The 13,191-nt window shown below is 39.3% G+C and overlaps 2 protein-coding genes across 3 annotated transcripts; one reads left to right on the forward strand and one right to left on the reverse strand.

The window, feature by feature from the left end:
- The first annotated feature begins 1,883 nt into the window (after nucleotides 1-1,883).
- LOC113528606 (dynein regulatory complex subunit 2-like) lies at nucleotides 1,884-5,267 on the forward strand. Its single transcript, XM_034312959.2, has 8 exons — nucleotides 1,884-2,056; nucleotides 2,289-2,456; nucleotides 2,551-2,720; nucleotides 3,300-3,438; nucleotides 3,610-3,807; nucleotides 4,242-4,460; nucleotides 4,610-4,762; nucleotides 4,971-5,267. Exons 1-8 carry the CDS (start codon nucleotides 1,907-1,909, stop codon nucleotides 5,265-5,267), a joined length of 1,494 nt encoding a protein of 497 aa, XP_034168850.2. The 5' UTR covers nucleotides 1,884-1,906.
- Nucleotides 5,268-5,632: 365 nt separating this feature from the next.
- On the reverse strand, nucleotides 5,633-11,716 carry fkbp11 (FKBP prolyl isomerase 11). 2 transcript variants are annotated; one of them, XM_026917278.3, is made up of 6 exons: nucleotides 11,049-11,716; nucleotides 10,746-10,808; nucleotides 9,987-10,074; nucleotides 9,076-9,109; nucleotides 8,707-8,777; nucleotides 5,633-5,904 (listed from the first exon to the last, which is right to left on the reverse strand). In XM_026917278.3, the coding sequence occupies exons 1-6, from the start codon at nucleotides 11,163-11,165 to the stop codon at nucleotides 5,696-5,698; spliced, it is 582 nt and encodes a 193-aa protein (XP_026773079.1). In that variant the 5' UTR covers nucleotides 11,166-11,716; the 3' UTR covers nucleotides 5,633-5,695. The 2 variants fall into 2 exon arrangements, with proteins under 2 accessions (XP_026773079.1, XP_026773086.1); XM_026917285.3 differs by lacking the exon at nucleotides 9,987-10,074 and having other exon boundaries at nucleotides 11,049-11,189.
- Nucleotides 11,717-13,191: the final 1,475 nt, after the last annotated feature.

The raw sequence follows: 13,191 nt of genomic DNA on the forward strand, positions 1-13,191 counted from the left end.
GTCCCATCCAGCGTGAATTCCTGCCTCACACCCAGTGTTCCCAGAATAAGCCACAACCCTGAGCAGGAGAAAGCGATGACTGAAGATGAAGGAATATTTTTAAAGATGTTTTAATGTGTTATAGTTGTTAAAGTATCGATAGCATTAATCCACTTGCTCAAGGCAGGGAGGCATAGTTTGTGATCCTTTCTGTCTCCCCATATATTTACATTTGCAGTTACCTTTTTACATTTACGGCTTGCCTGTTTTCCAGGAGTTAGGCTCAATCAAATTATTGGCTCAATTATATTATCACGTGTGTTATGCAGAAATGTTTGTGGTCAGTCACAAAGCAAATTTTGTTAAAAAAAAAAAAAAAAGAAAGAAAAAAAAAATCTGCTGAACATAATGCAAGTTACAGACAAAGTTACCAGAGTAGAGATGTTAAGTCATGGTGGCATCATTATGCTGTCACTGTGACATTATTGTACACACACACACACACACACATATCTGTACTAGTACATCAGACGTATATTGCAGTTGTTATAATGTCTGAAAATGTATGTACAGTAGAAACATGAAGGCAAAATGTTAAAGTCAGTGTAGCAAACAGAAAACTTTACAATATATTGCTAGCTAACAAATATAGGAATCCTTTGCATTGCTTACTGTTAAATTTGTGTCAGAAAAAAGTGTATAATTTTTCCACATAATCTACATTTCATTCAGCGCAAGTGTTCCACCACTAAACAAGTGTCTAGGTCAATGACCTTATATACACTATAAGGCCAAAAGTAGGTGGACAACTGACTATCATGTCCATATACACTTGTTGAACACCCCTTTCCAAAACCATGGGCATTATGGAGTTGGCACTCCCCTTTGCTATTACAACAGCCTTCACTCTTCTGGGAAATCTTTTCACTAGGCTGTGCAAATTCTACCACATTCAAACACATAAGCATTAGTGAGGTCAGGCACTGATGTTGGGTGAGGAGGTCTGGGGTGTAGTCGGCATTCTAGTTCATCCCGAAGGTGTTCAGTGGGGTTGAAGTCAGGACTCTGCACAGGCCACTCGAGTTCTTCCACTCCAACCTTGGCAAAGCATGTCTTCATGGAGCTCGCTTTGTGCACAGGGGCACTGTCATGCTGGAACAGGTTTGGGCCCCTTAGTTCCAGTGAAGGGAAATTGTAATGCTACAACATACAAGGTCATTCTATACAAGTGTGTGCTTCCAACTTTGTGACAAAAGTTTGATGAAGGCCCACATATGGGTGTGACGATCAGGTGTTCATAACCTTTGTCCATATAGTGTATGTATTGTGGATTCCTCTTGAAGAAAAATTCTTCTGGTTGCATTTGCCTGTTGCATTTCTTCATCCGACCAGAAGGTTCTTCCCCCTAGTGACTCCTTCAGTGGTCCAAAAACATGGATATCACTTGCTGATCACTGAGTATTCACGTAAATTACAGCTGCGTACAAGCTGTTTCCATAATTTGTGTCGCACTCTTGTAGGTTGGACGATGCGAATTTTGAAGTGTTTTAATTTTTTTAATGCATTGTGCATTTCAAATGATACCAGTTAAGCAGTGAATACCAAAAACGCTCCAGGTTTTAGGACCCAGCAGAAACAATTCCGCTCCACTCGGGGCCTGTAGTTGCCTAGCAACATTCAACAGAACCGTACAACAGAAGTATTCGGTAAGGGCTTGTCTGCATGGAGAATTTGAATTTACTACTCAAATTAGGAATTTAATGTTTGTTTGTTTGTTTAATGTAGGCATATGTTTCTATTATTATTCATTCATTAATCTTTATTAACAGCTACGTGCATTTAACTCCATGTAGGTGTGGTTCTTGGATTCATATATTTTCTTTATATATTCTTAATTAGCAGACTTTTCTAGAGGAATAGAGCAGTTATGCCGAAGAAAGGAGGGAAGAAGGGAGGAGGAGGAGGAGGAGGAAAGCAGATGACTGAGGAGGAGAGACTGGTGTTCCTGCAGCAGAAGGCTCAGGCTGAAGAAGAAAGTGCCAAAATAAAAGAAGATGTGCTCACACAGTTCCTTAAGGTGTGTGTGTGTGTGTGTGTGTGTGTGTGTGTGTGCTCATCTGGATAACCTCCAAACTGCTAGACATTCATGATCAATACATAAAATAGAAATTTACATATTAACTTTAAATGAGTTAGGTTATTTGTAAGAATAAATATTTTTATGTCCACAGACATAACAATTGTCTATAGCTGGTGCTGTGGGTTTAATGTCAGATCAGTCCTGATGCTGATTCATTGTGATTTGGTAGGATAAACTGCAGAAGGAAGAGCGGAACAGCACAGTTAACCTGCACAAGTTGAACCAGCAGTGGCGTTCGAACCTGCGCCAGACTCGAGCATCAGAGCTGCGTGAAGATTTCGCAATACTCAGCCAAACGTTTGAGAGAGTTGTGGACTGCAAGGACAATGTTATTAAGGTGGGGAGATCCAGATGTTGTAGATGAAGTGGCATATGTGTTTGAAGCATGTCGATCCAAGCACCATAATGTAATGTGTGTGTAAATGTTGCAGTTATTGGTGTGTGATCTGAGCGAAGCGGAGCAGCAGTCAGAACTGGCTCACAGGGCTCATCTCCAGTGTGTGGATCATCTGCTGGAGGTACAGAAAAGCCGACTGGCAGCACTAGAGTCACACTGGAGCACCAGTCTTAAGGAACTCAGTACTGAGTACAACACAGAGAGGTATACAGACACGTTTTCCATTCACACACACGCTTTTCACTTGGTCTTATGTGTAAGTTGGTATATCAGTTGTAGAGCAATGTTGTACTGAACTCTGACTTAAGTACAAACTTCACACAGAATTTATATGACTCGTACCTTGGACTCACTCATCCATGACTTAATACTGAGCTTGGATTTGAACTAAGGTGACTCTGACTTGGACTGTTTGTATGTTCAGATGTGCAACAGGCAACAGGCTGTGTGAAAGTAATTATTTCTTCAACTGTACTCAAAGTGTACTACTACATTTCAGTGAGACATCCAAAGTCCATAACTATTCAAAACACTCAAGTGACTCAACTGTAATACTGTTGTGCAAATAGTTTTTTGATTTACAAGAGTACAAGATTGACACTGACATTCATTCTTTCATTGATCAAGTCTTTTCAAGTCAAGTAGATCTTTACTGTCATGAATAAACACATAAATAAAGGACATTAAAAAAAGTGTAAGAGGACTGGGACGCATGCAGGGAGAGGGTATGGGAATATCCTTCAAACATCCATCCAGTGCTTTGAGTGAATTATATTTTTTCAGGGAACGAATTTTGAAGCTGCATCAGCAGGAGACTGAGTACCTGGAAGCAGCCACCTTTGCCTTAGAACAGCGCTATGCTGGAATAGACAGTGAGGCCAGACAGGACTATCAGAATACACGTGATGACATCAAAAACCGGGTACTACTTTTGCAAGTGGCTTCATTTATAGCAATCATTTATCACTACAGAATATAGCTGTGACACTACAAAATGTAACAACAGGCCGCAGTCTAATAACATTTAAGACATTTCATTAAAATATGTGTAGAATTAATTATCTTGATTCCGGTTTGGTCTGTGTTTGTGTAGAACATTGAGGAGAAGCATGCGCTGCGTATCCAGATGGAAGGCAACGTGGAGGAGTTGTGGCAGCAGTTTCAGCATGAACAGCAGAAGTACACTGAAGCCACTGAGGAACGACAGATTGCTTTTGATTCGCTCCGTGCCACAGACCAGCGCAATGCTCAGGAAGCAGACCTGCAGATGAGACACATGCAGAAACTGCAGGTCAGAGAATGAAAAATACATCTCAGCAAAACAAAAAGCAGTTACTTCGTGTAACGCAATGAATATACGGTTAGGTCCGGAAGTATTTGGACAGTGACAGAGTTTTTGTGATTTTTGCCTTTATACACCACCACAATGGATTCGAAATAAAACAATCAAGATGTGACCGAAGTGTAGACTTTCAGCTGTATTTTAAGAGGTTCCACAAAAATATGGCATTTACCATTTAGGAATTACCATTTTAAGCCATTTTAAGCAAAGTACTTCCATTTTGTGGTGGTGTATAAAGGCAAAATCACAAAAACTCTGTCATTGTCCAAATACTTCCGGACCTAACTGTATCTACATCCAATTTATTTTAATGAGTCTTTATGAAGATTAGGCTACATAACTGGTTTGTGTAACTGCTGCTTATGTCTTTTGTGTGCATGCAGGACACCATCAATGGTCTGCGTTCTCATCTGAGCACCAGTCAGAGGGAGAATGAGGCATCTGCGTGTGGCCTTCGGGCAGAATGTGAGGAGGTTTCTCAGAAAGTCCAACAGCTCAGAGCTAAGCTCTGCTCTGCGCAGGCAGCTGAAAGAACACGGCTAGCTAATCACACTATATACAGCGATAACACAATTAAGAAACTACAGGAAAATATAGGAGAGGTATACACATTTATTACACACTCCCACACCACTGGTCAGCTTCATAAAATAAAGTAGCCAGATTAAAAAAAAAGCCATTTTAAAAATATAACAAGCTGGATATTTGGCTGATTTTCTAAATGTTCATCCCCTTTGTTTCTCTTCTTCAGGGAGAGACATTGTTACGTCTGGCTGATGTGTGTCGCAAGCTTGAAACTGAGCAGGAGAAGGTGCTTCCCTTTTACACATCATCTTTATCTGCTGAGGAACTGAGTCAGGAGAAAGCACATGCTATGGAGGCAATGTCTGAAGAGCCAGTACAGGTGAAATGCAGACTTTCACAAATCACCTCATTTATTATAGTGTTATACCTCACACAGCACACTCCATCACACACTCACTGATGTCCAAAACAAAACAAATTTATCAATTAAAACAATGGAACATTAACACTTAACACTTCTAAAATAAGCTCTTTATTCCAGCTCTTACTTTTTTTTATTTGTGCCTTCACCTCTCCTCTGCTGTTAGACAATGATGGACTATACAGATCTAGAAAAGTTCTGGCAGCGTTACAACAAGGTTCTACTGGAACGTTTGTGTTTAGAACGGGAGAAGAAGGTCCTCGGATGGGAGAACCAGCAGCTGAGGATTCTTCTCAAGCAGTACCTGGATGGAATCTCTGTTAACGACGAGATCCTACAGCAGAGGAACTCACTGCTCATGTTGTCCTGCCCATCACTCCAAGCCTCTCCTGCTTCAGAAAGCCAAACACACACACGCAGGACAGTCATAGAGGCGGCTCATGTGGTGCAGCGCACGCTGTAGAGAAGACACATGTAAGCAGCACACATGCCTAAACGCAAATGTTGTTCCAAAGACAGCGTCAGACATGCATCATAGATGCCAGACATCTCAATCATTTTAGAGAGAAAACAGGCACAATTCAAGCAAGTAACACACGTATATGTTGTAACACATTCTTAAAGTATATTTTGTAATTATACTGTATATATCTGACATCAACATGATTATATTTCGTACGTTATAAAAATACTCAGCAAGAAATAAGACGTAAACTTAATTTTCCACCCTTATTTTTGATTCATCTTTTGATAAAACTGTGATACAAAGTAAACAACAAACACAACAGATAAACACCAATGCAACTAGAAAGATGCCACTCCAGACAATTTTTTTTTTCAGATTTTCTAATTTTTTTATTTAAATAGTTTATTGTTCCTTCCATGTCCTTTTTATTTCTTCTTGCTCTTCTTGTCCTTGCTCTTCTTCTTGCCTTGAGGTTGTGCGTTGGCCTTCTTGTAGAGGTAGAGACCCACCAGTCCCAGTAAAGTGGGAACTAGTGCCAGGCACACAAGAGGAAAGACATCATTCACCAGCTTCTGCCATGGCGTCTGCTGCACCAGGGAGATCACCTCCACCTCGAACTCCAGAGCGGAGTCACCTGCAGAGAGGGAAGTGAAAGAATCTAGATGATGAATAGTGACTTTATTCCCTTGTTTAAGCTCAAACCAGTTCTTAATCATGGAAGCCACAGTTAAAGTATTGCAGAAAAATGCTATTACCTAGCTGAACATTATCCTATGGTTCACTTCTGTGCCCCTGTAATTTAAATAAACTGCAATTAATTGCTCATTGTGCTGCATGGCTCCATAAAATCTGCTGCTGCTTTACATTCATCCATCTTTAATGATGCACATTCAACCTCTCTCTCTGCTGCTAGATACAAACTTATCAATCCCATATATAGGCGGTTTCTGGCTCTAAGTAATGCATTCCCTCACTTCTTTCAAGATAATATTGTTTTTATTTAAATTTTCTCCACCAGCAACCCACCAGCTCATTTCCAGAGCCTACTATTCACCCTTTTTCTTCTTCTGCTCCCATCATCCAATGTATCACAGAGTAAATTATGAAAGCACCCTTTTTAGGTCAGTAGTGACTCTCTACTGATTCTGTGCCATTAATACTCGTTTCAGTATTGAGCAAAGTTCACAATTGGTACAGTCTTTTATAGCAGACTTCTCACTCATTCATATCCCCTACACCTTCTGCTATACTGCTGTCATCCGGTGTGATCATGCTGCTCTTTTTTGGGGTTCAACACTGATAAACTGAATTTCTACCAATTGTTACCACTGGTCTTGTCAGCAGTTACCAGATTTAAGTACTGACACTGATGGATTTCTCCTCAGACCCGCTTATACAGATAATAACCCTGTTTTTACTTTTGACCCATAACAGACTTTTGAAACCCGGGTCATTTCTAGAGTTCATTTGTCGAGTCCCTTGCAACTTCACACATCTCTGTCCCTCACTCGGTGTGAAAAGATGCAGAAATTCTACTCCATGCCAAATAACTCAACATGCTGAGTATGGCATAAGTAGAGTAGAGTATAAAGCAGAAATGCTATACACACTTTGGGAGAATATATGGGAATATTTCATACTTTAATACATATTAATACATATTTTTAACATTAATACTTTACAGGTATTGAAGTTTGTCAGCTTTTACTTCACTCCATTTTCAAAAGCAAATATTGTAGTTTCATTCAGTTTCCAGAGAACTTCATCACTTACTGCTGTATTAAGCCTTTACTTATTTATGGCTGGTAATCATTTGAATACTTCCTGGATCTGTACAACAATAGCTGGCGTAATGTAGTGTTGCTCTCACTTCATTTCATGAGTCATTGTTTTTACTGTATTCATCTGACTGTACTCTATTGTGCTATACTATCATGTAGTTATATTATCATGCATGTAAAGATCATGCATGATAATATAACTACATGATAATATAGCATCATGCAAAGATTGCAGTGTATTTAGTAAATGCAAAGGCAAAATATCAGTTTGCTATCCTCTAAATTCAGTCTGTCACAATCTTCATGCATAAAATATACATACACTGCTTCAGTCAGTGACTTATTGAGCTAAATGAGATAGCTGCTAGCCACTAGTGCCGTCCGCGGTTATGACTCATGCTATATGGATGGTGTGTGCCTCTCATCATTTCAGCCTTGTATATCTGGCAAACTTTGAAGTGTTTTTGTAAAAATAATAGTAACTATATATATATATATATATATATATATATATATATATATACATATATATATGTGTGTGTGTGTGTCTGTGTGTATATATATATATATATATATATATATATATATATATATATATATATATATACACACACACACGTAGGTCTCCAGCCTCCATCATGATGCAGACAAGAACAGAGATATGATTCTTTCAAAATATAATTTGTCTTCACAGGTGTCTTGAAAAATATATACATAAAACGAAAGAACATGGATTTTTCATTATTTTTTTAACATAAACTATATAATATCAGTTACTTTAATGCATCTGCTTGAATAGTTTTATTGTGGGATACTTTAATTTTTATGTAAAACATTTATCAGTGAGGTATATTTCTTTTACTTAGTGTACTGTCCTTTCTATTGGTCCCTAAGCAAAGTCCTAGCTATCTGTTGCTATGTAATCTGTTACTAAAAACTGAGCAGACAGCAAAACTGCTTGTCCAAGCCTTTTTTTTTTTTTTTTTTTTTAAATCATGCTGACTCTCATCATGTTATTTTGATTAGACTATATTTAATGTATTTATATGCTCTTGTTTTTTCCCTAACATAGTCATTACCATGCATATTTTTTGTGTAATCTTGTTCATTTGTGCTATCTGTTCTGCTGGTTGATTGATATTAAAAGGTGACCTTGAGTCTGTTAAAGATACTATATAAATAAAAGAAGTCTAAAAAAGTCTAAAAGTCTAAAAAAATTCGATTGAACAGAGGTATTAAACACAGTAGACAGCATCTTGCTTTGTCATTTTTAGAAATCTTTAGAGACATAGAAATGGCCACCATGCCTACAGCCATTGTTTAAACTCTATACAACAACACTACTGAGCAAGCCTTAAAAACATGTGAGACTTAATAATAAGTGAACAGTGAAATGATCATTTTAGAACAATATACGTGTACACATGTCAGTACTGGATGTAAATCAGTCATGCCCAACCTGCATCCTGAAAATCTGTTACTAAAGTTGGATAGTTGTGTAGTTGTGTAGATTATGTGTTTTAATATACAGTAAACTAGATAGAAAATATGACAGAATTTTTAGTAAAAATTATTATCAGAAAAATAATATTTAAAAAATAAATAAACTTGTTATGTAATGACATCAGTTCAGGAACTCAGTGCTGCCATGTTACCTGGGATAGTTGGAGGGTATCCTCTTTTTCCATATGCTAGATGTGCAGGAATGGTGGCCTTGATTTTTTGTCTGAGGAGAAAGAAAGGACACAATGAATGTGTTAGACGTGAGCTAAGAAAAACATCATTAAATCACCTTGGGCCAGATTTAGCATGGGCTTATGAGTACATTTTTAATATGTTTTCATATGCAATACCAAAGAGGTATGAATGATGAGCCTTTGAAGTTCAGCGTATTCAATCACTTGCTGGAAAGAAGCGTTCACTTAATAAGTCAGAATGCCTTGAACTAATCAAATGACCTTGTGTGCACATGCAAAGTCTAACAACAGCTTCAGACATTCTGCATTAATGCGCTTGACACGTACCCTTCACAGACACCAACCAGGGCTTGTTCTAGACCTGCGGGATAAAATAAGACACGTTAACATTACCCCCAAAACTAATCTTAAGGGATTGTTTCTTCTTATTGAATACTGCAGTCCATTGCAGGGAACCATACACACACCTTCACACACTCATTCATAGCTAGGGGCAATTTCAGTGTAGCCAACCCACCAATGGGCATGTTTTTGGGAGGCAGGAGCAATGACATGGGAAGTGGGGGTGCTTGAGGGGGCTGCAGCACCCCTGACTTTCAGGATTTCTTAACTTGCAAATGCTAAAGTAAAAATAATAATAATTTATAGGTAAACAAATAATGCCATATACAAACTTTAACATTGAGTATTTTGAGTAGATTTTGAGTTTGTATGTCTGTGGAATGCTGCTGTCAAATTAAGAAAAGATATTTTTTTAATTGTTGCCTCCATGCAGTGTTCTTTTGTTTGTATAGACTACTTATCTTTCTGCAAGATGTGTGGATTTGTTTATAGCTCTCAATTTTAGCAGCGCTGCACACTCATTGCGCTTTTTGCTTTGTGGGCGGAAGCCAGAGAAGGTTTCCAGGGCAGAGGAAACTCATGAAGACACAGATAGAACATGCACAGAAACTCCACACAGGCCATAGCCCAAGCTCAGAACTGAACCAGGGAGCTGTGAGACAGCAACGCTACCCGCTGTACCACCATGTGTTGTTTTTAATAACATTTTGTTATCTTTCATTTGAAAAGAATGCACAAACTAAGAATTTCACTGTACAAGAACGCTGTGCATTTGCCAATGAAGGTACTGAATCTTGACTCTTAAAATAGTAGAGTGTGATGGCTCAGCACGGAACTCCTAACGGTTCATTTTCTAAAGCTCTGCTCCTTCCAACAGGATTGGTCTTCGGACATACCTGAGATGACAGTTCGCTTCCCAAGTTCGACCACCAGTGGATCACGGGACAGAGAGGAGTCTATCACCTTCCCGTCCAAAAGCCGCCCCTACGCACAGTACAGTTTTTATTTAAGAATAAATCACATCAGGATGAAATGATCGAAGTAATCCAGAGCACTGGGTGTAAGTAGTGTTGACTCTGGAGTTTGCACAGTTGTAGTGTGTTTGGATTGCTGCCAGTCTGAACTGGAGTGCTGACGTGTTGCTCCTCCTTCTGAAGCAGAATCAAGCACAAGCAGACCGACTATTCGTCACACAGTGCAACCAAAAAAAAAAAAAAAAAAAAAAAAAAACCCAAAAAAAAGGATTTCTAGGCCAGGTCACGTTTTCATGCTGACACATCACCATTTCCGTGCATTCTATAGACAGATTTGTCTCTGAGCTCCTGAAAGCACACGTCACCCTTTTACAGCTCAGTGTGGCCAAGGCTCGGCTACTACTCCTTCATTCATAATCCATACGCTACACTAAAATCCCAGCCTCCTCCTCGAGCTCAGGAGACTAACACGAAACCAGCACAGCGGCTTTGAGCCGGAATCTCTTCAACATCTGGATTTCATGATGTTACACGTCCATTTTTTAAACACACCGTGCAATGCAGTTTGGGCTCCTGAAGACCAAAGTCCACTGGGCGGTGCCTGTTTTCTTTCTCTTTTTCTTTTTTTTACATAATTATTAAAAAATGTTATTTTCTTTCGAAATAAGCATGTTGTCTTACCGTGTAATGGATATGAAGCGTGTCCCCCATCACTGCTGTTACTGTGCATGTCTCCGGCTTTGCCTTAAAACAGAAAGGCATGGTACATAACGCCTGTGTTTATGTGCATACGTGTAACTGAGAAATGCGTTTCACTGCACGTGCGACTGAAAACCAGTCAGAATGGGATGCTTTTGGTACATTACAGGCTGAATTACATGCTTAAATGAGACTTATTCATGCTAACAGGATGCTATGTGTGTTGTTGGAGAAACTATCCACACAAGTCATTAAAGAAGGGGGAAAAAACTTAACGGAACTCACCAGCGTTTCCACCTCTAACTCCGCGACATTTTTCTCCGTCTCACTGTCATCTGCTGCAGCCAAGACCAAGCCGGCGAGCAACACTACAGCAACAACAGCACCACTCCTCAATAACATTGTACCTCTTCACATCAAACACAAGCGCCTGATAACACGAGGGAAGCTGTTTAACTTCCGTGAAAAAAAAAAACAAATGTTCCTCCCTGCAGGACGCGTCGTGAATAAAAGGCGACGGCTTTGCACCGACGATGAATCTCTCTCTCACACACACACACACACACACACACTCACACACAACTTAAATAGCGTGCGGCTCGACGCCAGTTAAGGCTGATGTGTTATTCTAGCGGAATGATAAAAGCACAGCAGCAGCGATCTCTGTCCTAACACCTGGCTATCTGGAGCCCCGCCTCCAGCATTCCTCCAGCATCCCAGAAGTCTCTGCACGCCGCGGTGAGTGACAGTGCACTTCCGCCTGCTCACACCAGGCGGCGGTAGAGTCGCGCGCGAGCTCAAGTTCCAGCGCTTAACACCGTTAACCGCTTCTTCACACGGTTCAGTCGGGATTCTGTTCTTCTGGCGCACTCGAGACGCTGTACTGTAATACACTGTAAAAATCCTGGGTTATTTTTACAACTCATTTGCTGGGTTTTGCTTGTTAGGTCAGAGGTAGCTGAGTCCATGTGACCTAAATAGGCTACTTGTATTCAGTGCTATGACGCATTTCCGTTTGAAATAACGTGGCTCTTGTGTTTCCGGCAGCATTGTTTGCATCCGTTAGCAGAGTAAGATAGCAACTTTCCTTCAGGTTTCTCTAATTATTATTCCTCTATTTATATGAAGTATTTATACAACAGTCAGTCCTGGTCCTCTAATTTCCAGACGCCCTTGTCGAGTGACTTACATTTATCTCTTCATATATATATATATATATATATATATATATATATATATATATATATATATATATGATATATATATATATATATATATATATATATATATATTCTTTTCATATATATATATACACACACACACACAACTGGGCAGTTGAGGGCTAAGGGCCTTGCGCAAGGGCCCAGGAGTGGCAGTGCTAGGATTTGAACTCACAGCCTTTTACATTTTAACATTTTAACCACTGAGCTGCCACTGCCCTAATCTGATTGGACGAGCGCTGTTCCAAGAGTGCCAATATTTCCTATAACCACGTTCCTATATTTTCCTATAACTGGACATTTCACTGTGTGTATCACTCTGCTCGTCTGTGTTGACCATGTAAAATTCCTCTTCCTAGTTCGAAACGGTTACTACAGTAGTCTTAGCGACATCATCAGCGGACATGGGAAATAATACTTTTCAGAAATATAACTTTTGACTTAAAATATGAAAGCTCGTAAGATGAAGATGAAAAGGAAGAATAAACGGCAGTTTTACCAGAAACACGTTTAACAGGAATGTACAAATTAATATGAGCTAGCTAGCGAGCTAGCAGACGTGCTATAAATTGAGCGTGTAAACAGAACATTTGGCCATATTGTGTCCGAAATGTCACTTACTCGATATTAATTTCTTGTTTATAGAACTGTTGTATAAAAGCAATACTGCACTCACAATCGTTCAGTTATACTGAATATCGGCATGGCTGTGATTATCTAGGCCCGAATCCCAGCCGTGCTGATGTTCAGTATAGCCGCACTCTTGCTTGTGCGTTATTGCTTAATTATACGAGTTACATATAAAATAGATATTTTCTTACCTTAGTTGTGTGTATGACAAAGCATACAGTTTCAGGTTTTTTTTAACTTGCTAGAAGGGGCTTTGCAAATATTCTTACATATCTGATGAATGTTATTGACATGAATCTTTGGGAACTCTTGCAGACACAGACTGTAAAATAACACTATTATGAGTGTAATGAATGAACTGGAAACAGTGAAGCACTAAGAAGAATGCAGAAGTGTTTGTGCAGAAAGCCCACTGGACTGATAATGAGCATGCCAGTCTGGTGGGTTGGGGACACGGACCTGAAGTTTTTTTCTGTCCAGACAGAGCGATGATCAGAAATAATCTGAAGTAAAAGATATCAGCTGCAACAGCAAGAAATGTAAGTTTAGCTTCATTTAAAATATAAAATACAAATTAT

This window comes from Pangasianodon hypophthalmus, chromosome 2 (assembly GCF_027358585.1).
Source record: "Pangasianodon hypophthalmus isolate fPanHyp1 chromosome 2, fPanHyp1.pri, whole genome shotgun sequence".
Taxonomy (NCBI): domain Eukaryota; kingdom Metazoa; phylum Chordata; class Actinopteri; order Siluriformes; family Pangasiidae; genus Pangasianodon; species Pangasianodon hypophthalmus.

What these genes read in the sequence shown, in the direction of transcription:
- LOC113528606 (XM_034312959.2), top strand. Translation starts at nt 1,907, where the DNA reads ATGCCGAAGAAAGGAGGGAAGAAGGGAGGAGGAGGAGGAGGAGGAAAG. An exon ending in GCAAGGACAATGTTATTAAG is followed by an intron (nt 2,457 to 2,550) that starts GTGGGGAGATCC and finishes TAAATGTTGCAG; the next exon opens with TTATTGGTGTGTGATCTGAG. An exon ending in ACTGAGTACAACACAGAGAG is followed by an intron (nt 2,721 to 3,299) that starts GTATACAGACAC and finishes ATATTTTTTCAG; the next exon opens with GGAACGAATTTTGAAGCTGC.
- fkbp11 (XM_026917278.3), bottom strand. Translation starts at nt 11,165, where the DNA reads ATGTTATTGAGGAGTGGTGCTGTTGTTGCTGTAGTGTTGCTCGCCGGC. An exon ending in GAAGCGAACTGTCATCTCAG is followed by an intron (nt 9,110 to 9,986) that starts GTATGTCCGAAG and finishes TTTATCCCGCAG; the next exon opens with GTCTAGAACAAGCCCTGGTT. An exon ending in ATACCCTCCAACTATCCCAG is followed by an intron (nt 5,905 to 8,706) that starts GTAACATGGCAG and finishes CCCTCTCTGCAG; the next exon opens with GTGACTCCGCTCTGGAGTTC.